At 42.8% G+C, this 25,852-nt stretch overlaps 1 protein-coding gene across 1 annotated transcript in view; it reads left to right on the forward strand.

The window, feature by feature from the left end:
• Positions 1-25,852, forward strand: part of LOC132402339 (vitellogenin-like) — a 145,016-nt gene that overhangs the window by 9,631 nt on the left and 109,533 nt on the right. Inside the window, exons 4-11 of the mRNA XM_059985217.1 lie at positions 1,769-1,930; positions 5,313-5,461; positions 7,452-7,602; positions 9,807-9,964; positions 12,714-12,879; positions 17,391-17,516; positions 19,208-19,426; positions 24,485-24,702. Coding sequence (XP_059841200.1) covers positions 1,769-1,930; positions 5,313-5,461; positions 7,452-7,602; positions 9,807-9,964; positions 12,714-12,879; positions 17,391-17,516; positions 19,208-19,426; positions 24,485-24,702 — 1,349 coding nt within the window. The remainder of the gene's footprint in view (positions 1-1,768; positions 1,931-5,312; positions 5,462-7,451; positions 7,603-9,806; positions 9,965-12,713; positions 12,880-17,390; positions 17,517-19,207; positions 19,427-24,484; positions 24,703-25,852) is intronic.

Raw genomic sequence — 25,852 nt, forward strand, 5'->3', positions numbered from 1 at the left:
TTTGAATACTATGCAGTCAGGAGTTCAGAAGCCTAATGGCCTGGGGGAAGAAACTGGTTCTCATCATTTTGCACATTGGTTATTTGTCAGTCTTTGTTGATGTATAGTTTTTCATAAGTTCTATAATATTTCTTTATTTCCATGTAAAAGCAAATGAATTTCAGGGTAGTATAGTTTAATATATAGGTACTTTGATCATGTTTTCATGCAGCTGTCATTCTCTTAGCAGCAATGGTGAACCTATGTTACATGCAAAAATTTTGTTAGTACATGGTTTGCCGTGCTGCCTTTAGAATCGAGAAACCCAACCCATAATTTAAAAAAACAAATTAAATCATCCTTGCTGTAAAGTGAAGCAGCAAATGCTTTTTTACAACCCGAGAGCTGTGAGATGTTTTTACAGGAAACATTTCACACTAGTTTGATGCCAGATATATGGTTGCAAGAAAACATGACGTTGATCCTTTACACTCTGTACTCTCTGTGCACCCATGACTGTCGCCACCCACAGCTCCAACCTGCTAATTAAATTTGCAGATGATACTACACTGATTGGACTTGCCGCATGTAATGAGACAGCCTACAGAGAAGAACTCATCACCCTGACACAGTGGCGTCAAGAAAACAACCTCTCCCTTAATGTCGCAAAAACAAAGGAGCTGGTTGTGGATTACAGGAGGAATGGAGACAGGCTTACGCCTATTAACATCAATGAGAAATCAAACAGCTTCATGTTGCTCAATATACACATCACCGAGGATCTGACATAGTCTGTACGTACCAGCTGTGTGGTGAGAAAAGCACAACAGCATCTCTTTCACCTCAGATGGTTGAAGAAGTTTGGCATGAGTCCCCAAATCCTAAGGACTTTCTACAGGGGCACAATTGAGAGCATTCTGACAGGCTGCATCACTGCCTGGTATGGGAACTATATTTCGCTCAATCGCAGGACTCTGCAGAGAGTGGTGTGGACAGCCCAGTGAATGTGAATTTACCTCTATTCAGGACATTTATAGCAACAGACACATGAAAAGGGCCCGAAGGATCATTGGGGACCCGAGTCACCCCAATCACAAACTGCTCCAGCTGCTACCATCCTAGAAACAATACTGCAGCATTAAAGCCATGATCAACAGGCTCCAGGACAGCTTCTTCCACCAGGCCATCAGACTGATTAATTCACGCTGACGCAATTGTATTTCTAATCTACATTGACTCCTCAGTTGTATATCTTACTGTACATACTATTTACTACAAATTACTATAATTTACACATTGCACACTTAGAGACGTAACATAAAGATTTTTACTCCTTGTGTATGTGAATAAAGTCAATTCAAATTCAAGTTCAAGTTCAAATGACTTCAACTGATACGCTTTGAAATCTTCGCAGACCTGGTGTATGCATCAGTATTTGGATTGCAAATGGTGCAATAACAATACTATTTTGAAATTATGTTTTTTTAAAGATTAATTTTTGAATAGGGTTTCTACAATACTTCATGTATTTCAATCTGTCTCTATTATACTTTTATTAATAATAAAACACTAAATAAGCAACAAACCCTATCACCCCATCTTTTTCCTTAAAAATGTCCATAGTTGTTGCTACTGATTCTTCAGTCTTTGCTCAGAATTACCACAGCAAGTTATAGCCAATTTGGGCACATGATCTCAGAAAGGTTTGTCACCCCTGGTCTAGTGTGTTGGTGATGTTCTCCCCTTGTTGATATACACACATGCATTGATCAACTGCTTTTCTGCCTAGAATGGATTGGAAGGCGTCTGTCACACGAGTTACACCATCCAAGAAGACAAGAAAGCCAAGCATATTATCATCACAAAGTCCAAGGATCTGAATGCCTGCGAGGAAAAGATCTCAGAGTCTAAGGGCAGTGATTACTCCCAGCGATGCGAAACCTGCCAAATGGTAAATGTATTGCACTGCTTCATCAAAGAGAAAAGTATCATGCAAACACATATCAATTTTCAAAGTTCAATCCCAACTCAGTAGGCAACTTTCTTCCCCCCCCCCCCCCCCCCACTGAGTCTGATGGTCATCAGCCACAGGATCGTGCAACACAGAAACAGGTCCTTTGGCCCATCACTTCTAAGTTGTAGAAATTACAATGCAAGATAAAAAAAAATGCATGTAAAAAGGGCAATGTTCGGATGGTCATGGTGGATTTCAAAATGCAGGTGGATTGGGAAAATCTGGTTGGTGCTGGATCCCAAGAGAACGAATTTATAGAATGTCTACTAGATGGCTTTATGGAACAGATTGTGGTTCATCCCACTAGGGGAATAGCAATTCTACATTGGGTATTATGTAATGACCAAGATTTGATAAGGGAGCTTAAGGTAAAGGAACCCTTAAGAGAAAATCATCACAATATGATAGATTTCACCCTGCAGTTTGAAAGGGAGAAGCTAAAATTGGATGAATCGGTGGTGGAATAATGGTAGCTACCAAGACATGAAAGAGGAACTGGTAAAGCAAAGGCACCCTATGCATGCCTGCACCATATGTCCTATTGCCTTATTGTAGACACAACAGATTGCAGGTGCATAAAACCTAGAGCAACATGAAAAAAGCATTGGAGGAACTCACTGGGTCAGGCAGCATTCATGCAGAGGAACAGATTATCAATGTTTTGGGCTCTCTAATATCTCAACCCAAAAATGTTGGCTGTCCATTTCCCTCCATAACCACAAGAAATTTTGCAGATGCTGGCAATCACAAGCTACACACAAAATGCTGGATGATCTCAACAGGTCAGGCAACATCTGTGGAGAAAAATTAACAGTTGACATTTTGGGTCAAGACTCATCGTCAGAATCAAGTCTAGACCTGAAAAGTCAACTGTTTATTTGGTTCCACGGATGCTGCCTGACCTACTGAGTTCCTGCAGCAATTTGTGTGTGTACCTTGGAATTCAGCTTCTTTAAAGATTTCCCTAGGAAGTCTGTTTAGCCAAGAGTTAATATGGTGATGGACAGATTGATAAGATTGATTGTGGATAGTTTTGCAGTGGGTTTCCAGAAGGCATGTGGGATGTGCATATGCAAGTTAGTCTGCAGCCACGTTGAATAAGAAGCACTTTCGTGGGGCATGGTGGTCGATAGCCAATTTGCAGACTGGAAGGACTACACTACAAGAATTATAGAGTCATAGAGCACTAAAGCACGGAAACAAGCCCTTCAGCCCAGCTAGTCTATTCTGACTATTAATCTACCTAGTCCTATCAACCAACACCTTGACCATAGCACTCCCATCCATGTACTTATCCAAACTTCTCTTAAATGTTGCAATCAAACCCACATCCACCATTTCCACAAGCTGCTCCTTTCACACTCGCACCAACCTCTGAGTGAAGAAAATTTCCCTAAGGTTCCCCTTCAATATTTCACCTTTCACCCTTAAACCATGACCTCTAGTTCTAGTCTTATTCAACCTCAATGGAAATAGCCTGCTTGCATTTACTCTATCTACACCCCTCATAATTTTGTATATCTCCAACAAATTTCCCCTCAATTTTCTACACTCAGGGAATAAAGTCCTAACATCTTCAACTTTTCCCTATAACTCAGGTCCTCAACTCCCAGAAACATCCTTGCTCAGTAAAGACAGGTTGCCTTCCCCATAATTAAAGGATGACTAGATTGAAATACAGGTGAAATGAAGGAAAATAACAGGTCATGATAGGAAAACCCAGATCAAGGCCAATAAAATGCAACCAATTTACTTCAAACCTGAAAAAATACAAAGGGATATTAAATTGAAATTGGAATTGAAGTCAGTTTATTATTGCAACATGCACAAAGATAGTTAAGATCTTACCTTGCATATTGTTCATCAAACTATTACATAATGCATTGAACAAGAACACAGTAAAACTAAAGTGCTACAGCTACAGAGAAAGTGCAGGCAGACAATAAGGTACCAGGTCATAACGAGGTAGATTGTGAGGTCAAGAGTCCATCTCACCATACTAGTGAATTATTTAATACAGCAGGGTAGGAGCTGTAGAGAGGGACAGGGAGGAAAAGGAGAAATCAAAGTAGGTTAAACTGCCTTGTAAGCTGGCTCTTAATGAGCTCAAGTCCTTTTGCAAACCACCTTGTAGTGTTCATAACATCTGGACGTGTGCAGCAAGAAGACAGCAGTGAACATGGAACACAGAACATTACAGCACAGGAAAAGGCCTTTTGGACCAGAATACTATAAGACATGGGAGCAGAATTAGGCCATTTCCTGTAAGCATTTCCTACTCAGAGCAATGGTTGGTCTGTGCAGCTGTAAAAAAAAATAGAACATTGCCTAGAACCATCAAACATTCTTCATACTGTATGTTGGGCCTTTCATCGTCGGGATCATCCTCCAGACATGTTCCAATGTCAGCACATGCTTTCTTAGTTAATTGGCCCAAAATTGCTCACAATACTTCAAAGTGCAGTCTGACCAAGGCCTTATAAAGGCCTTGCTTTTACATCCTTGCTTTTATACTCTAGACCTCTCAAAATGGATGCTTAACATTGCATTTGCCTTCCTTACTACCCACTTAGCCTGCAAGTTAACCTTTAGGGAATCCTGCATGAGGTCTCCCAAAGCTCTTTGTATTTGTGCCAACCACGATACCTTTCCAAACTGATCCCATTTGCCTGCACATGATATATATCCCACAATCTGCTGCCTGTTCATGTGCCCCTTAAAAATTTGTATCAAATCTGCTTCCATTCCATGCACCCACCCCTCTCTTTATAAAAAAAAATTCCCCCATTAACTCTAAAGAATGTGCTGAAGTTCCTCATGTCAGGAGAGAAACCATGCGGTAGTATTTCCCTTCACCACAGTTAGCTGAAAATTCTGCCAAGTTCAACTTCCATTCACTTCAATTGAAGTCATCTCGGGTCCCATTCAGATTCAAGTCACCAGACAACAATAAAACAGTCATTGAAGGGGCAGAGATGAAAATTTTAGCTTTGTTTGTCATTTGTACATCAGAATATCGAAACGAACTGTGAAATGCACCGTTTCCATCAGTGACTAACATAATCTGAATATGTGCAGAGAAGTGTTGCCACGTTTCCAGCGCCATCATGGCATGCTCACAACTTGCTAATCTGTAAGTGGGAGGAAACTGGAGCACACAGAGGAAACCTACGGGGTCAGGGGGAAAATGTACAAATTCCTTACAGACAATGGTGGGAATTGAACCCAGACTGCCAGTGCTGTAGAACATCATATTACCATGATTTGCACTTTCAGTGATCTAAGTGAAGCTGAATAACACTCGTCTCTTCTTACGCAGAAAGGCAAGAATCTCCGAAGTGTTTCCACGTACACCTACATCTTGACAATTGCAGAGCAGGAAGCAGAGGTTGCTGAAGTTGTCAGCAAAGAATCCCACCAGTTCACACCATTTAATGAGCTCGATGGTGCAGCAAGCACTGACTCAAGGTGAACGTAAAAATGAGAATTTATTATTTTGGGGTATGAAGTCTAAATCTTGTTATCACCAGACCATAAGACATAGAAGTCGAATTGGGCCATTTGGCCCATTGAGTCTGCTCCACCATTTATCATGGCTGATCCATTTCACTCCAAACCCCATTCCCCTGCATTCTCCCCCAAACCTTTTCAACCTATCAACCTCCAACTTAAATGCACCCAGTGACTTGGCCTCCTCAGTCACCTGTGGCAATGAGTTCCACAGATTCACCACTCTCTGGCTAAAGAAATTCTTCCTCATCTCCATTCCAAGTGGACGTCCCTCTATTATAAGTCTGTGCCCTCTGGTCCTGGACTCCCCCACTATACAAAGCATCCTCTCCACATTAACTCTACCTAAAGCCTTTCAATATTCAATAGGTTTCAATGTAATACTCCCCATTCTTATAAATATGAGTGAAAAAAGGTGAAATCTCCTTTATTGAAATCTCTCTCTCCGTCCATCCTGCATTTTTGAACATAAGGTAGGGACATGTTGGGCGCAACTTTGTGGGCCGAAGGACCTGTATTGTGCTGTAGGTTTTCTATGTTTCTACATAGAACAATATAGCACAGTAATACTCTTCAGCCCACAATGCTGTGTTGACTTTTTAAACTAAAACAAAAAGTTAATCTATCCCTTCCCTTTGGAGACACAAAAGATGGTGGATGCTGGAATCTGGACCAATAGTGTACAATATTTAGAGTGAATGCATCATGAGTATGTTTAATGAGACCGTTCGAACAATCTATAAATATGTTTAAGGATTTATATACAGACATTAAGAGACTCAATATTTTCACGTGGATGAAGATGGATGCTAAGCCATTGATAGTCACTGAAAGCTATGTATAGGAGGAGCTGAACAAACCTTTCAAACACTTATGATTGTAAATAACTAAATTCCACAGATCACCACCCTTTGACTGTAGACTTTCCTCTTCATCTCACTTCTAAAGGGACATGCTTCTATTCTGAGGCTGTGCCTTCAGATCCTAGACTTTCCTACTAATGAAAACATCCTCTCCACTCCACTTTATCCAAGCCTTTCAGCATCTGGTAGATTTAAATGAAATCCCCCTCTCATCCCTCTGAACTCCATTTACTACAGACCTAGAGCCACCAAGTTCTCCTCATAAGACTTTAATTCCCTGGATGATTTGTGTGAACCTCCTGTGGGCCTCCGGGGTTAGCACATCTTCCTTATACAAAAGGCCCACAATTGCTCACAATATTATCATGAGTATAATGAAAAGTAAGAAATAAATGCTGGCATTTCTTGTAAAGCAGAAAGAGTGGATGAGAGAAAGATTTTCCAGTGATATAATTTACCTACTGTCTCCTCTACTGGAGCATACAGTAGGTTGCCAGCAGCAACTTAGCAGAGTCCTCTGTCTTGGATCAGTCATTGGGTGAAGATCCTTTCTCTCCCAGGAATAAGATCTTCGGAGCTTCTATTTCTGTAGCACTGAGTTTTTGCGTGATGAGATTGCTAGCAGAATGCGCAACCTTTCCCCTTTCACAGATGGGTTTGAGGCTATCATGGCATGGTTACATTGCTACAAGAAGCAGTTTTAAAATCCTAGTTATAGTATACCTGAAAATGTCCTTCAGTCCTTTGCATGCTGTACCTTTGCCAAACTGAATATTACCAAAGACCATAAGTGAGCAAGTAATGTGACAAGTTATTAAAAGAACTGAAGTGCACCATGGAGAAGGAAAGGCTTAGAGCAATATAGTATTTGCCAAATGCAGGCAATTGGATCTAGATTAGATAGACATCTTGGATCGGAAGAATGACATGGGCCATATAGAGGTAAGTGGGATTAGCTCTGTGGGAACGATGGTTGGCATGGACCAGATGTGCTGAAGGGCCTTTTAAAATGCTATGTTACTCTATGATTGTATGACTCTGTTTCCCACTCTCATTAAGGAGCTTGTCTTTGATTTTGAAAACAGGCAACACCTCTCCTTGTTGGAATTGAAAAATGAGTCATTACCCATGCCCATTAACTCGATGGAAAAGAGAGGAGGTCTGAAGTTCCAGTTTTCCAATGAGCTGATGCAAATGCCAATGCAGTTGGTCAAGCCCTCATATAGTGACTCCAAGGTACGTGCAACTATGTCCTAGTTATACCTTTGAAAATTTCTACATTCACCTTCTCCATGATTTTGCCTAAGTCAGTATCTGGGAGTTCCTCCAGCACAAGACCTTTGTAGTTCAAGCCTCTTGGACATTCTGGTCTCCATCAACAGCAGCCATGACTTCAGCAGCAAGGCTCGTAGACATCCAACACATCACAGGCTTTTCCCTCCCCCGTCCTCTCAAGGCCCGCTTGCTTGCCAGGCTCACGTCAGTTGTCTCAAAAGGCTCTAGAACAGAACACTACAGCCTTGATGACGTGCTGACCCCTTAACCACTCTAAAATCCATCTCAACCTTCCCCTCCCACATAGCCCTGAATTTTGCTCTCACTCATGTGGTATCTAAGAGCTTCTTGAATGCCTCTAATATATCTACCACCGCCATCTGGCAGCACATCCCATGCACCCACCACTCTCTATGTTATCCCTCTCAACTCCATTCTCCTACCTTCTCCCTGTAATCTTTGATCCCCTTACTAATCAAAAGCTATCAACCTCCACTTCAAATATATCATGGCCTGGTCTTCACAGCATCTGTGGCAATGAATTCACCATTCTCCTCATCTCTAGTCTAAAGGGATATCCTTCTATTCTGAGACTGTGCCCTGCGGTCCAAGACTTCCTCACTGGAGGAAACAGCCTCGCCACATCCACCTTATCTCGGCCTTTCAGTATTTGATAGGTTTCAAAGAGATCCCCTCTCATTCTTGTAAACTCCAGCGAGTACAGGCCCAGAGCCATCAAACAGCCTTCATACTTTAACCCTTTCATTCCCAGTAGCATTGTCATGAACTTCCTCATCCAGTGCCGGCATATCCTCTCTTAAAACTGCTCATCATATTCTTTTCAGGTCAGTAATGACCTTATTAAACAAAGGAACAGGTTCAGTGAGGTAGATAGCCATCCATGCATTTTGATATGTGCATACAGTAAGTCCTAGTATTTTGGCTTCTGTGGATGGGGCCTCAGCTTTTGATGAAGTTTAGAATTCATGGCTGTCTGTTACTTTTGATGTGTGTTCTGGGGTCATATAGTGCTACCGCACAGAACAGGCCCTTTAGCCCATTTAGTCTGTGCCAAAATATTCAGTCTAGTCCCATCAACCTGCACATGAGCCACAGTTCTTCATACTTCCCTCATCCATGTATTTATCTAAAGTTCTCTTAAATGTTGCATTGGACCAATATCCATCACTTCTGCTGGCAGCTGGTTCCACATTCTCTCCAGCCTCTGTATGAAGAAGTTTCCCCCTCATTCCCCTTAAAATTTTCTCCTTTCACCCTTAACCTATCACATCTAGATCTAGTCTCACCCTATCTCAGTGGACAAAAGCCAACTCGTTTTTACCCTATCTATACCCCTCAAAATTGTATATATCTCTCAAATCTCTCATAATTCTCCTATATTCCAGAGAATAAAGTCCTAACCTATTCCTCCCGTCCCCATTACTCAGGTCCTCAAGTCCGGGCAACATCCTTGTAAATTTTCTCTGCACTCTTTCAGTCTTGTTGATATATTTCCTGGTGACCAGAACTGCACGCAGTACTCCCAGTTAGGCCTCACCAATGTCTTATACAACTTCAACATAACATCCCATCTCCAGTGCGTTCTGAGGTGCTTACACTGTCTGAGAAAAGACGACAGATTTTCTCTTCTCCATCAATCCAAAGTAAATCTATTATCGAAGTACATATATATCACTATATAATGTCAGGCCAGCATGTGCAGGCACCTCCCAGTCTCCACCCAGCTAATAGGAGTCACCTGCTACTCATTTCTAACTCATTTCCTACAGCCCATTTTACCCAGCTCTTATCCACAGTTCTGGTTCACTCATATGGACTAGCTACTCTCAACCAATTGCTCCAAGCCTTCAGTTACCTTGTCATTTTAGGTATCCATTCTCTTTTGTCTTATACCCCCCCCCCCTCCCATGGCTTGTCATTTTTCACTTACTTCTAAGTGATCTCTGCTGCTCTGCACTTTAGTCAAGCCTCCTCTACATTTCCTGATGATATACTACCTTGAGATTCATTTTTGTACGGCATTCACAATAAAACAAAGAATACAATAGAATTAGTGGCTCCAAACATTTTAACGGAGATGGAGCTGGAGGTGCTCCCCTCACATCCACGGTCCTGAATGTATGCTCCCTCGGTTTGTTTGACAGGTTACCAAGATGCTGGAAGAGTTGGTGCAAAAGAACCAGGTCAAAGCTCATCCTGATGCTCCCCAGATGTTCCTGCATCTGTCTCAGCTGCTGCGCTCAGCAAACCTGGCTAACCTCCAAAACCTGTGGGAAAAGAATGCAAACAAACAGAGTAGCAGGTGAAAATGGACGATGAAGCAGGGAGAATGGGTAAAAATTGGTGCGGCAGAGGTAAAGGCAACAAGCCATCTGCTGGAGGAACTCAGTAAGTGGGGTGTCGAACAAAAGTGTTGACTATTCTTTCCCCTCCACAAATACTGTCCCTCTCAAAGTTCCTCCAACAGAATGTGTTTTGCTCCAGGTTCAACATCTGCTGTCACTTGTGACATCAAAGACCAATTAAACATCCTTACTTAGGTTTCCTCGGGGTACTGGAGCTGTGCACTGTAATGTGATGGGGTCACACATAATATGATTTATTTGTACATGGAAGCCAGGACACCAAGAGGACATACTCTCTCAGAATCTGCATGCTCTCTCTCTATAACTCTACAGGCTTCTCGCAGGTGTTCCAGTTTCCTCCTACATCCCAAAGCCATGAAAGTTGGTGGGTTAACCGGCCGAGTAAATTAAATGACATGCAGTGTATGGGGTGACTCGGTAAACTATGAGGCACCATGGAATCGTAGCGGTTAGCGCGATGCTATTACAGCTGGAGGTGTCGGAGTACGGAGTTCAATTCCAGCATCCTCTGTAAGAAAGATTGTACATTCTTCCAGTGTGTGTGTGTGTGTGTGTGAGTTTCCTCCTGGTAATCTGGTTTCCTCCCACAGTTCAAAGCCATACTGGTCAGTAGATTAATTGCTCATTGTAAATTGCCCGGTGTTAAGGCTAGTGTTAAATAGGTGAGTTGCGGGTGTGGATGGGCTTGTTCCGCATTGTGTCTCTAAATAAACAATATGATAAAAATCCATTCTGTGTGGGTGAGTCTTAAAATGCCAGGGCAGTTGATGGGAATATGGGAAAATATAACGGGAATAGAGTGCATGGATGCTTGAGATTTGGGACGGGTCCATTGTGTGGATGCACCAGTTCCATGCTATGACTCAGTATTTCATCATGACCTCCCTGTGCTGTACTCTCTGCCTCTATTTATAAATCTCAGGATTCCCTCAGCTTTTTAAATTGCTTTCTCAACATGCCCTGTACTTCTAACATACTGAGCATATCTCCCTCCAGATCTGAACAGAGCTCCCGAGTTTATCTTGCTTCTTCACCGTCCTAATGTGGGTGCGTGGAGCTCCCTGCCAGGCCTGGTGGTCGAGACAGATACATTCAGGGCACTTAAGAAACTCTAAGATAGGTACATGAATGAAAGGAAAAATGGTGAGCTAAGTAGGAAGGAAGGGTTAGGTGATGTTACAGTAGGTTAAAGGGTCGGCAGAACATCATGGGCCGAAGAGCCTGTACAGTTCGATGTTCCAATATCAAACTGGAACATTTCACTTCCACATCATTAAGTTTCCCTTGCCAGTTACCTGCTCATTCCAGTAACACGCCTGTATCTCCTGAAGTCTTTTACTATTAGGTCATCACAGTAGCACAATACTGTTACAACTCGGGGCATTTTGGAGTTCGGAATTCAATTCCAGTGTAACGCTACTACAGCATCAGGAAACCAGGTTCAATTCCCACCGTTGTCTGTGTGCCCTCCCAGTGACACTGGGTGCTCTGGTTTCCTCCCACAGTCCAAATTCATACCTGTTAGTAGGTAAATTGGTCATTGAAAACTGTCCTGTAATTAGGTCAGTGTTAAAAAGGTGAGATGTTGGGTGAAGCAGATCATTGGGCCAGAAGGGTCTTTTCCATGCTGTATCTCTAAATAAATACAGTAGATAGATAGATAAATAAATAGAGAAATAAATAAAATTATCAAATATTCCACTCACGGTTCAGTACATTTTTGCACTTCCTGTCATCTTTAAATTTGAAAATGGTGCTCAATAAAACACATCATTAACATACAGAGAGAAAAGCACTGTCCCAGCATCAATCCTGAGTGAACTCCACTGTACCTTTCCCTCCAGACCAAAGAGCAACCTCTCTGTTTCATGCCATTAATATGTTTTCTGTTCATGCCACCATAGACACTCTCACTCCATCCCCAGTTACTTCAAAGACAAGCTTAATAAATAAATAAAGTTATTGTCAAATACACAACTAATCCATGCACTGGTGTAATAAAATAACTTCAGCAGCAGATAATATGGAACATCTAACATTACAGCACAGTGCAGGCCCTTTGGTCAATGATGTTGTGGCCTCTACATATAGCTCTTAGTCTTCTGCTGCTTATAGTATTGTGTATGTAGGAGGTGGATGTTGGATAGCGGCACCATCGCAATGCAAGAAGCTACAGGTTTGACGTGTCGTACTTTCAAAGATGCTCTTTTGCACACCACAGTCATAACACTTAGTATTTGAGTTACTGTCACCTTCCTGCCAGCTTGAACCAGTCTAGCCATTCTCCTCTGACCTCTTTCATTAACAAGACATTTTCTCCAACAGAACTGCCACTCGCTGAATTTTTTTTTGTTTCTCATGCCATCCTCTGTAAACTCTGGAGACTGTTGTGTGTGAAAACCCCAGGAAATCAACAGTTTCTGAGATACTCAGATCACCCTGGTGGACACCAACAAACATTCCACAGTCAAAGTCACTTAGATCACGTTTCTTCCCTGTTCGGTCTGAACAACAACTGAACTTCTTGACCACGTCTGCATGCTTTTATGCTTTGAGCTGTTGCCAGATGATTGGCTGATTAGATACTTGCATTAACAGGCAGGGGTTCAGGTGTACCTAATAAAGAGGCCAATGAATGAATGAGCGGATATACTCTGTCTCAAATCTGTTTTCCTGTGTATGTAGACAGTGGATTCTGGACAGCATCTCCATCACTGCAACTCAAGATGCTATTCGATTCATCCGAAACAAAATTGAACAGGACAAACTTTCGCAGGTCGAGGCGGCCCAGGCACTGTTCTTCGTCCTGCACTCCATCAAACCTGACTGTCACGGTGTGGACAATGCTACGGTAAATATTCACTCCTCTGCTCTTAGAAGACCAGGACCCCCTCCGGGACCCGAATCTGAATTAACAACCCACTGTTTACACTATACTACCCCCACTAGCTCTGCACCAGCACTGTCATTCATTGGTAGATCGGCTTATTATTGTCATATTTACCAAGGTAGAGTGAAAAATCTGCCTCACTTTCAGTTCATACAGATCAATAGATTACACGTTGCATTGAGGTAGTACAAGGTAAAACAATAACAGAACGCAGAATAAATTGTTACAGTCAGAGAGAAAGTCCAATAAAAATAGACAGTAAGGTGCAAAATCATAATGAGAAAAATTGTGAAATCAAGAGTTCCTCTTAACATACTAAGAAGACAAGTCTGAGTTAACCGCACCATTCACACTAAACTTGCCCTCCACTGTTCATTGGGTAATTGGCTCATCATTGTCACATGGACTGAAGTACAGTGAACAGCTTGTCTTACACACGGTTCATACAGATCAAATAATTAAACAATGTATTGAGGCAGAAAAAGATAAAGCAATAACTATGCAGAATCAAATCACGGTGCACCCACACAACATATACTACACACAGCACATAAAACACAATATTACCACAAATAACTTAATAAAGTATAATTCAAAATGCTTGTAGTGTGCAGCACAGGCAAATTCTTAAATTATATTTTCTTAACTTATTGATGGTAATATTTTGATTTATGTGCTGAGTTAACATAGAATTCTCCATTTAAGATAAATGACCCTGTCACTCAGAGGGTCGTGAATCATCAGAACTCTCTTCCTCAAAGGGAAATGGAAGAAGGTAGATAGAAGCTTGTTAAACCAGAGGGGCAAGAGATTACAATAATTGAACATACAATATGTACTCAGTGGATACTTTATTCGGTATCTCTTATACCTAATAAAGTGGCCTCTGAGAGTATGTTTGTAGTCTTCCCCTGTATCTCATCCACTTCAAGGTTTGACGTGTTGTGCATTCAGAGATGTTCTTCTGCACACCACTATTGTAACACATGATCATTTGAACTACTGTTGCCTTTCCTGTAAGCAGTCAACTGGAACTGCCATTTACAGAACTTTTTTTTTGTTTTTCGCAACATTTTCTGTAAACTCCAAAGACTGCTGTGCATGAAAATCCCAGCAGATCAGCAGTTTCTGAGATACTCAAGCCACCCCATCTGGCACCAGCAATCATTCCATGGTCAAACTCACTTAGATCATATTTCTTCCAGATGTTTAGTCTGAACAACAACTGAACCTCTTGACCATGCTTTTCTGCATTGTCAAACCACCTGTAGGTGGCAGGACTCTGAACTGTGTGTGAAGTCTGGGGTGTAGATGGTGAAGGGTCAACAGGCTGAGTACAGAAAAGTGGTGGACAATTTTGTTGAGTGATGTGGGCTGGATCACCTGCAGCTCAACATCACTAAGACAAGGGAGCTGGTGGTGGACTTCAGGAAGGTGAAAACACCCTGTATTCCCGTCTCCATCAAGAGAACGGGTGTGGAAGTCATCCAGGACTACGAGTACCTGGAAACTCACCTGGACAATAAACTGGAATGGACTAAAAATACAGGGGCTCTATACAGGAAGGGACAGAGCTGACTGGACTTCCTGAGGAGGTTCTGGTTATTCAATATCTGCAATACTAAGCTGCAGATGATCTACAACTCAGTGGGGGCCAGAATTCTATTCTACGTTGTAGTCTGCTGAGGTGCCCCTGCGCTGCTAACCACAGTATCTGATCCACATCTCTACAATCTCACACATTGTGACCATCTGGACAGGTAGCCTGTTATCCAGGACAGCAGTGGAGCATCCACCTGCATCTCTGTGAGCTTACTCCCTAGTAAAGCAGGTCATATGGTGTTAAAAGCACCGGAGAAGTCAAGGAACATGATTCTCATAGTGCTGCCTGGCTCACTGAGATGTGTGTAAACCCGTTGAAGCAGGAAGAAAATGGTGTCTTCAACAGAACAAAACAGAACACAGCAATTTACTAAATAACAGCAAAACAAGCCCCTTTCATACCTCCCACCCACCCACGTACAGCAACAGTCCATAAGATATGGGAGCAGAATTAGGCCATTCAGCCCATCAAGTCTGCTCTGCCATTTCATCATGGCTGATCCCCATGCACCCGCCTTCTCACCAATCAGAAAATTATCAACTTCCACTTTAAATATACCCACAGTCTGTGGCAGAGCATTTCACAGATTCACTACTCCCCAGCTAAAAAAAATTCCTCCTTACCTCTGTTCTAAAAGGTCACCTCTCAATTTTGAGGCTGTGCCCTCTAGTTCTGGATAACCGCTCCATAGGAAACACCTTTTCCACATCCACCCTATCTAGTCCTTTCAGCATTTGGTATGTTTCTGTGGGATCCCACCACATTCTTCTAAATTCTAGTGAGTACAGGCCCAAAGCTGCCAAACGCTCCTCATATGTTAACCCCTTCATTCCTGGAATCATCCTCATGATCCTCCACTGGACTGTCTTCAATGACAGCACATCTTTTCTGAGATATGGGGCCCAAAATTGTTGAAAATACCCAAGTGGGGCCTGACCTGTGTCTTCAAAAGTTTCAGATTATCCCCTTATTTTTAATATTCTATTATGCTTGAAATAAATCCCAACATTGCATTTGCCTTCTTTACCACAGAATCAAAACGTAAATTAATCTTCTAAGAGTCTTGCACAAGGACTCCTAAGTCCCTTGTTCAAATCTGATGTTTGAACTTTCTCCCCACTTAGATAATAGTCTGCACTATTATTCTTTTTATCAAAATGCTTTATCATACATTGCCCAACAATATACTTCCATCTGCCACTTTTTGCACATTCTTCCAATTTATCTAAGTCCTGCTGTAATCACATTGCTTCCTCAGCACTACCTACCCCTCCACCTATCTTCGTATCATCCGCAAACTTTGCCACAAAGCCATCAATTCCATTATTTAAATCATTGACAAACAAGGATAAAAGTAATCCAACTCCAGGACAGGCCTCAGCAGCATCATAGGTTCATAACATCTGATCCACAACATTCACAAGAAAAACATACCTTATTCAAAATTGCAGAAAGAACACAAAGGGAAAAGAAACAAATTCATTGTTACACAATGTGGTGACAGGGTTGCTATACTTGCATCAAGATTAGGGTTGTGCAGGTTGGTACTGGATTTGAATGGTCAAAGGGAAGTTACTATTCTTCAACCTAGAGGTGTGGGCCTTCAGGCATCTGTACTTCCTGCCCAGTGGCAGCTGTGAGAAGATCATAAGGCCTAGATGGTGGAGATATTTGATGATGATTTTCTATCCTCGATTAATCTGAGGATTCTGTAGTCTTCAAGGTAAGAAATCCACTAAAGTGACAGTGGACATCTCTGTGTAACACATGCAAAATGGTGGAGGAGCTCAGCAGGTCAGTCAGCAACTTTGGAAGTGAATAAACATTCAACATTTCGAGCCCAGAACATTCATCTAGAGTGGAAAGAAAAGGGGAAGAAGAGGTCAAAAACATCAACCGTGTATTTCCATAGATGTTGCCTGACCTGCTGAGTTCCTCCAGCATTTTGTGTGTGTTGCTCTGGACGCAATGTCAGCAAGACCAAGGAGCTGATTAATGATCTCAGGAGGAGGAAATCATTATCCAGTCCTTATCACGGGATCAGAAGTGGAAAGTGTCAGCAAGTTTTGTCATTTCAGAGGGCCTGTCCTGGGCCCGGCTCTCAAGTGCAATAATGAAGAAAGCATGGCAATGCCTTTACTTCTTTAGAGAATTGCAAAGATTCGCATGACACCTAAAACTTTGACAAACCTATAGATGTGTGGGGGGAGTGTATTGATGGCTGCATCACAGCCTGGGATAGAAACACCAATGCCCTTGAACGGAAGATGCACAAAAAGTAACGAATATAGCCCAGTCCATCACAAGTAAAGCCTTCCCCACCAATGAGGGCTTCTACATGGACCATTGTCGCAGAAAAGTAGCATCCATCATCAGGGACCTCCACCACTCAGGTCGTATTCTCTTCTTGCTGCTGCCATCAGGAAGAAAGTACAGGAGCCTTAGGATTCACATCACCAGGTTCAGGAATAGTTATTACCCTTCAGCCATCAGGCCCTTGAACTAGTGGTAACTTCACTCAACTTCACTTGCCCCATCGTTGAACTGTTCCCACGACCTATGGACTCATATTCAAGGACACTTCATCTCATGTTCTCGATATTTTTTGCTTATTTATTCATTTTTATTCCTTCTTTTTTCTTATGTATTTACACAGTTAGTTGTGTTTTGCAAATTGGGTGTTTGCCCGTCCTGTTTCGTTGACTCAATTACAGTTCCTGGATTTACTGAGTATGCCTGCAAGAAAACAAATGCCAGGGTTGTATATGGTGACAACCATAATAAAGTTTGATAATAAAGTTACTTTGAACTTTGGGTTGCCAGCTACTGTAGACTCTCTCATGTTAGTGAACATCTCTATTTTTTTAAGGAACTTCTGTCCAGCCCTTACATGAACAAGGACCCCTTCCTTCGCAAAATCACCTTGCTCTCATATGGATCTTTGGTGCAGAAATACTGCTCGAGAGTCCAGGTTTGTCCTGACCAAGCTATCAAGGTATGTTGAGTATCAGGAACCTGGTCTGGCTGATTGCATGAGAGTGTGGAGAAATGGGGATGGTTTCTATAATGGCCCTTGTAGAAATACTCGTCCAGATCTCATAGACCGAAGGGAATTCTCTGTTACATCTACGAAGTGGAGTTATATACCAAGCATTTCGCTTGCCCCTGATTCAAGATTCAAAATTCTTAATGTCATTTCCAGTACACAAATGTAAAGAAGGACGAAATAATTGTTACTCCAGATCAGCACAAAAAACACAGAAGATAAATACCACAATAATAAATAAGAATAAATGCATAAGATAGCTTATATACATAGACTGACTGAATATTCATAAAGTGGCACTAGGCATAAGAGTGTCTGTAGATAAGGTGATTGACAGGAAATGATAAAGTGGTGGGGGGTTTGTGGAGGGGTGGGTTAGTGACTGGAGGTGTGGATCAGCTCGACTGCTTGGGGAAAGTAACTGTTTTTGTATCTGGTGACCCTGGTGTGGATGCTACATAGCCTCCTCCCTGATGGGAGTGGGACAAATAATCCTCCTGGTCAATCCTCCTGGTGTTACCGGCAACTTTCTGTGTATGTGCCCTCAATGGTGGGTAGGCTGCTACCAGTGACTTGGGGGGTTTTGACTACCTGTTGTAGAGCCTTTCTATCTGCTGTCATTTCTACATCATGGAGTGTTGCAGCTTGTTACGGTGCTCTCTACTGTACATCTGTAGAAGGATGCAAGTATGGATGGTAGGGCAGTCGACCAGCCCCAGCTGTTAATTTTTTTGTTTAATACATTTAAGGTGAGAGGGGTTAAGTTCAAAGAACGTTTGTGTGGGACAGTTTTTTTTAACACAGAGTGTGCTGGGTGCCTGAAATGTGTGAAGACAAACATGAAAGAGGCATTCTTGGATGGGGACATGAACGTGCAGGAATTGGAAGGATATGCACAATATGTAGGCAGTAGAGATTAGGTTAGTTGTACATCTGGTCAGCACAACATTGTGGCTCCTAGGGCCTGTTCCTGTGCTGTACTGGTCTCTGTCAAGCAACACACAGACAAAATGCTGGAGGAACTCAGGCCAGGCAGCATCTATGGAAAAAAGTACAGTCAACGTTTCAGGTCGGAACTCCTCAGCAGGACATCTTCTCTTGTATTTTGTGTGTGTTGCTCGGATTTCCAGCGTCTGCAGGTTTTCTTTTCTTTGTGGTCTCTGTCGATGTTCTTTGTTATTGAATTCTCGTCTTTTTTTTATTTTATTGAGAGGTGCAGCCTGTTAACAGGCTCTTTTGTGCCCAATGAGCTCAGACTGCCCAATTCGTCCCATGTGACCAATGACCTGCTAACCCATACAGCTTTGGAATGTGGGAGGAAACCAGACCACCCAGAGGAGACCCATGCGGTTATGGGGAGAACGTACAAACTGCTGACAGACTAACACACACAAAATGCTGGATCAGGTAGCATCTCTGGAAAACAATAAAGAATTGACGTTTCGGGCCAAGACCCCCTCATCAGGACTTTCTAATTCTTTTGCATAGATGCTGCATTTTGTGTGTGTTAGTCTGGAATTCCAACATCTGCAGAATCCCCCGTGTTCATGATTTGCTGTGGTAGGATTTGACCCCAGGTCACTAGCGCTGTAATAGTGCTATGCTAACCACTATACTACCGTGTCTTCTTTTCTCTGCAGCCAATCCACGACTTTGTGGTCGAAGCTGGCAACAGGGGTCATGAAGAAGAAATAATCCTGGGTCTCAAAGCAATTGGCAATGCAGGCCAGCCAGCCAGCCTGAAGCGCATCCAGAAGCTCCTGCCAGGATTCAGCAGTTCTGCCAACAGCGTCTCAAACAGAGTCCAGATGGAGGCTGTGATGGCCTTACGTAATATCGGCAAGAAGGAGCGACACAAGGTGAGAGAGATGGGTTGGAAGACTGGATGTTGAGGATAGCACTGTGGTTGAGGGGTGAGTGATGGTAGTGGTGGTGGGGTGATATTTCCTGCCACCCTTTCAATGTTAGCAGTCAATATGCGATTGATCGGAAGTTCAGATCAAAGGCCAGCAGTTGGTCAGAAGTCCAAAAATTGAGGCCTGACGGCTGGAGCCCCAGACTGAAAATCTCTGTGAGTCTGCTGGGGATAGTGAAGCCCCAATGTCTATGAATCTACTGGGGATGTCGAAGGCCTAATGTCTACGAATCTACTGAGGTTGTCAAAGGCCCAATGTCTACAAAACTACTGGGAATATCATAGGCCCAATGTCTGCGAATCTACTGGGGATGTCGAAGGCCCAATGTCTGCGAATCTACTGGGGATGTCGAAGGCCCAATGTCTACAAATCTTCTGGGGATGTCGAAGCCCCAATGTCTATGAATCTACTGGGGATGTCGAAGGCCTAATGTCTACGAATCTACTGAGGTTGTCAAAGGCCCAATGTCTACAAAACTACTGGGAATATCATAGGCCCAATGTCTGCGAATCTACTGGGGATGTCGAAGGCCCAATGTCTACAAGTCCACAAATCGTCTGGAGGTTGGAGGCCGGAGAAAATAGCCTGTCCTGAGATTAGAAGATTGGCTATGTTCCCTCAGCACATTGTTGGGTATATTAACAATATGACCAAAAGACACAGGAGGAGAATTCAGTCCATTGAATCTGTTCCATCATTTGATCATGCCTGACCCATTTCCCTCTCAATCCCATTCTCCTGCCATCTCCCTGAAACCTTTCTCACCCTAACTAATCAAGAACGTATCAATGCTGCAACTCACCCACTGATTTCAATTTTGCCCTAACATCTCCTGGCCTTCCTGACAGTCTCACTGAACATTGCCTCTATTTGTATACCAACTGCCCCCTCCTCACCCCTATCACTGTTTACCATCCCACTGCCAAATTTCAAACCCTCTCGGACAAATCCCTCTAGCAAACCTGCCTGCAAGGGTATTGGTCTCCTTCAGGTACTGGTGTAACCTGCACTTTTGTTCAGGTCAATAATCAAGAAACCTGAAACCCTGCCCCCCCCCCCCCCGCACCAATTCCTCAGCCAAGCATTCATCTACCAAATTATCCTAAACTTATCCTCACTGGAGTGTGGCACAGGCAGCAATCCAGAGATTACTTCCCAGGAGGAGGTCCTGCTTTCGAACTCCCTATGTCATTGGTGCCAATATGTACCAGAACTTCTGGTTGCTCAGCCTCCCCCTTTAGGATCCTGTGGGACTGATCCAAGGCATACCTGACCCTGGCATTTGGGAGGTAGCATACCATCCGAGCATTGCTCTCTACTACATCCACAATATCTCGTGCTTACTACTCTAACTAAGGAATCTCGTATCACTACTGCAGTCCTCTTCGCCCCATTCCTTTCTGAGCTACAGTGCCAGAGATCCTGTCACTGCAGCTCCCTCCAGTAGGTCGTCCTCCCCAGCGGTATCCAAAACGCTATGCTTCTTATTGAGGGAAACAGCCACGGGGGTATTCTATACTGGCTGTTCAGTTCCCTTCCCTCTCCTGACAGTCACCCGTTTTCTTGCCTCCTGCAACTTAAAAATTATTACCTCCCTATAACTCCTATCTATCACTTCCTCAGCCCCGGTAAGAGCCAAAGATCATTGAGCTGCGGCTCCAGTTCTTTATGCATTCTCTGAGGGGCTGCAGCTCGGTGTACCTGGTACAGATGTGGCTATCCAGGAGGCTGGAGGTCTCCCAGAATTCCTACTTCTCACACAAAGAACACAACACAGCCCTGGAGCCACTCTCACTGCACTAGTTATGCACTTACAGCCGAAGAATGAAGAAGAGGAAACTTACCAGCTATGTACCTCACCCATGTCTGATGAGCCAAAGCCTCTCCACTCTAACACTGCTTACTCCAACAATGGCCGCTCCACTTGCCCCTGCCTTACTTTATTTGCCCTTGCTAATGAATCAGGATTTGATTGGGCCACTGGAAAATGTCGAAAGCCCATGAGCGTTCATTTCCAGATCTCACTCACGGTCCTGTGAGTCACCTCCTCTCTTGGTCCTGATACAACTGAGCTACTGGAAAAAATTGGTTTGTTAACACAAATGATGCATTTCACTGTATGTTTTGATGAACACGTGACAAATATAAAGTATCTCACTGAAAGATCTTTAAGTTGCCTCCTCTCTCATCGTGATTCGATTGGGCTGTTACCAGAATTTTAGAGAGGTTGAGCAGTTTGGAACTTGCTTCATTATAGTTTAGGAGACTGAGAGACGTATAAAATTATAGATTGCGAAAATGCACAGTTTTTCCCCAGGGCTTGCGGGTGAAGAACGAAAGGGCACAGGTTTAAGATCAGAGGGGAGAGAATAGGAACCTGACAGGCCACTTTTTGACCCAGAGAGTGATCTGTATATGGCATGAGGAAATGATTATAGACAATAGGTGCAGGAGTAGGGCATTTGGCCCTTCGAGCCAGCAACGCCATTCAATGTGATCATGGATGATCATCCACAATCAGTACCCTGTTCCTGCCTTTTCCCCACATCTCGTGACTCCGCTATCTTTAAGAGCTCTATCTAACTCTTTCTTGAAAGCATCCAGAGAATTGGCCTCCACTGCCTTCTGGGGCAGAGCATTCCATAGATCCACAACTCTCTGGGTGAAAAAGTTTTTCCTGAGCTCCATTCAAAATGGCCTATCACTTATTCTTAAACTGTGGCCTCTGGTTCTGGACTCCCCCAACATCAGGAACATGTTTCCTGCCTCTAGTGTGTCCAATCCCTTAATAATCTTATATGCTTCAATCAGATCCCCTCTCATCCTTCTAAATTCCAAAATATACAAGCCCAGTCACTCCAATCTTTCAACATATGACAGTCCCGCCATCCCAGGAATCAACCTTGTGAACCTATGCTGCACTCCCTCAATAGCAAGAATGTCCTTCCTCAAATTTGGAGACCAAAACTGAACACAATACTCCAGGTATGGTCTCACCAGGGCCCTGTACAGCTGCAGGAGGACCTCTTTGCTACTATACTCAATGCCCCTTGTTATGAAGGCCAACATGCCTTTAACTTTCTTCGCTGCCTACTGTACCTGCATGCTTACTTTCAGTGACTGATAAACAAGGACACCTAGATCTCGTTGTATTTTCCCTTTTCCTAAATTGAGGCAGACACATTAACAAAATTTCAAAAGCACTTGGACGGTACATGATTAGAAAAGATTTGAAGAGTTATGGGCAAATGGCACAAGCTTATTTGGGTTTCTTGGTCAGCACGGACCAGTTGGGTTGAGGAGCCTGCTTCCGTGCTGCAAGATGCGAAGACTCTAACTGGTAAAGGGATCTTTCTCTGCCATATTCTCCACAGTGCACTAATAACACTGGACAACTAATCTTTTTGAAAGTGTTGCTACCTCAGAATGTTGTTTTTTTGTTTCTGATAGAGTGCTTGAAGCTGAACATAAAAATAATTTCAGACTATTTGTATCACATAGACATTAGGAGAAAGAAGAAATTAACTTCTATTGAATATAATGTGCTAAATTACATAATGGTGTTGATACTTCGCAATGGTTCAACTAAGCTAAAAATGTTTTGTTGGTGGTTTTTGTTTGTACTCAGTGTCTGAAGCTTCTCACTTAACTGTCCAACAATGTTGAGCCAGCATTGATGGTTTCCAGTTGCCCTGATACCATTTCTCCATGACCACAATGCCCTGGTGAATCCTTTCACCGTGCTCATCACTGACAGCACCGAGATTTGCAGGGAGGAAGTCTAAATGGGAATGCAGGAAATGAATGAGGTGTTGCATTTCATGCTTTGTATGCTTGAAGTATGGAGTTTGGTGCACTGGTTGCCAAGAAAAATTTCAACAACATCCTTGAATGCCTTCCATGTGATTTTCTCTGATCCCACAAAAAGTTTTTCAAATTACCACTGATGACCTGTTTGATTTGTGGACCAACAAAAATGCCTTCTTTAATCTTGCAATAGCTACTCTGACTTGAATTATAAAGTGAAATAACAAATATGGGCAATTTCAAAACATGTGACAGAAATTTCATGATCTATAAGATATGCCTGAAAGTATTATGGAAGCAAAATCTTTGTTGTCCAGTGTAACAGCTCTTTGACCCTAAAACCCTCTGGCAGGTCCAGTGATCATGAGAGGTGTGATAGAAGATTCAAGATTCAATATTGCTTAATGTCATTTCCAGTACACAAATGTAAAGGAAAATGAAATAATTGTTAGGCCAGATACAAATCAGCATAAAAAAACAACACAGTATGAAAAAGAACACAATAATATAAAGATAAACACTTAAGATAGTTTATACACATGGATTGATTGTATAGGCACAGGAGTGTCTTTACATAAGGTGACTGACAGGAAATGATGGTGGTTGGGGGGTGTGAGCTAGGGGGTGGATGTATTGATCTGCCTCACTGCTTGGGGAAAGCAACTGCTTTTCAGTCTGGTGGTCCTGGTGTGGATGCTACATATCCTCCTCCCTGAGGGGAGTGGGACAAACAGTCCATGTGCAGGGTGGGTGGGTACGTTTATGTCATTGCTGGCCCTACTCCAGCATCTTTCTGTATATATGTCCGTGATGGTGGGCAGGCTGGTGCCAGTGATGCTTTGGGAAGTTTTGACTACATGTTATAGAGCCTTCCTGTTTGTTGTGGAGCAGTTTCTGTTCCATGTAGTGATGCAGCTTGTCAGGATGCTCTCTCCCATGCATTTGTAAAATGGTGTGAGTGTAGATGTGATTGTCCAGCCTCCTCTGAAAGTAGAGGCATTGGTAAGCTTTCCTGGTGGTGCAGAGTATGTCCTGGGACCATGAGTGGTTGTGTGAGATGTGTGAAGCTGCTCACTGCTGTGCCACTGAGTAAGGAGTGGTGCAAGCTCTCCTGAAGAGGGATGGTAGAAACATAGGCCTTGCCACTTGCGACCATCTACATAACCAAGATCCTGACCATAATCTCTCACACAGGTGCAAAACATCGCCATGCAGTTACTTATGAACAAAAAGAACCGTGCGCAAATGCGAATAAGGGCCTTTATTGTGTTGATGGAAACCAAACCATCCATGGCCTTAGTGGCCACAGTGACTGACTCATTGATCAGAGACACCAACTTGCATCTGGCCAGCTTTGCATATTCCTACATGAAATCGCTGTCAGGAACCTTAGTGCCAGAGCAACATTCACTGTGAGTACAGAACAATCTCACGCCAGTGAGCCATCATGTTTTTAAACTGTAGCTTCTAACATATTTACTTCCTGCCCACTGGTATTCAGAACAGCAACAAAGGTCCTCCATCTCTGTCTGTCCAGAAAGATTCTTCATTGCTGTTTCCATAACAATTGGCTTTTGACCAGTCAGGGTTGTTAGTCCTGAGCTGAACCCCCAAACTTGGAGGACCAGTGGACCACTCTTAGCCTGGTCTCTACTGTTTGACCTGCTTGGCATGGGTGACCTAAACCAAGAGCCAAAGCACAAGGCTGTGACTCCAGCCAACATAGCTCTCCAGGCCATTGAGGCAAACCCTACGACAAGGATGTAATCCTCTTGGAGGAGCTTATAACATAGATTAGGACATTTAAGAGATTCTTAGATAGACATGTGGATCAGAATCAAAATCAGGTTTATTATCACTAACATACAGTATGTGGTGAAATTTGCTAGTTGCAGCAGCAGTTCTTTGTATGCATAAAAATTATTATGAATTATGATACGAATATATAAAAATATAAGCAAGTATTGCAAAAAAGAGAGCCAAATAATGATTTGGTGTTCATAGTTTCATGGACCATTTTAAATTACAATGGGGGAGGGAAAGAAGCTGTTCCTAAAGCATTGTGTCTTCAGGCTTCTGTACCTCCTTCCCTGAGGGTATAATGAGAAAAGGGCATGCCCCAGGCTGTGAATGTCCTTCTTGATAGACACTGTCTTTTCTGAGGCATCACCTTTTGAAGGTTGTGGGGAGACTAGTGCCCATGATGGACTTGGCTGAGAACACATGACTCAGTTAACATATGTGGAGCATTTGATAGCCCTGGAGTTTAGAAGAATGAGGTAGAATCTCATTGAAAAATACCGAATATTCAAAGGCCTAGAGTGGACACGGAGAAGATGTTTCCAATACTGACAGAGTTAGGACCAGATAGTGCAGACTCAGAATAGAAGGACATCCCTTTAGAACAGAGATGAGGAAGTATTTCTTTATCCAGAGGGTAGTTAATCTGTGTAATTCTTTACCAGAAATGGCTGCAGAGGCCAACTCATTTGGCATATTTAAAGCAGAAGTTGATAAGTTCTTGATTAATAAGGGTACAAAGAAGTTAGGAGAAAGGGGTTG

Source organism: Hypanus sabinus, chromosome 11 (genome assembly GCF_030144855.1).
Source record: "Hypanus sabinus isolate sHypSab1 chromosome 11, sHypSab1.hap1, whole genome shotgun sequence".
Taxonomy (NCBI): Eukaryota; Metazoa; Chordata; class Chondrichthyes; order Myliobatiformes; family Dasyatidae; genus Hypanus; species Hypanus sabinus.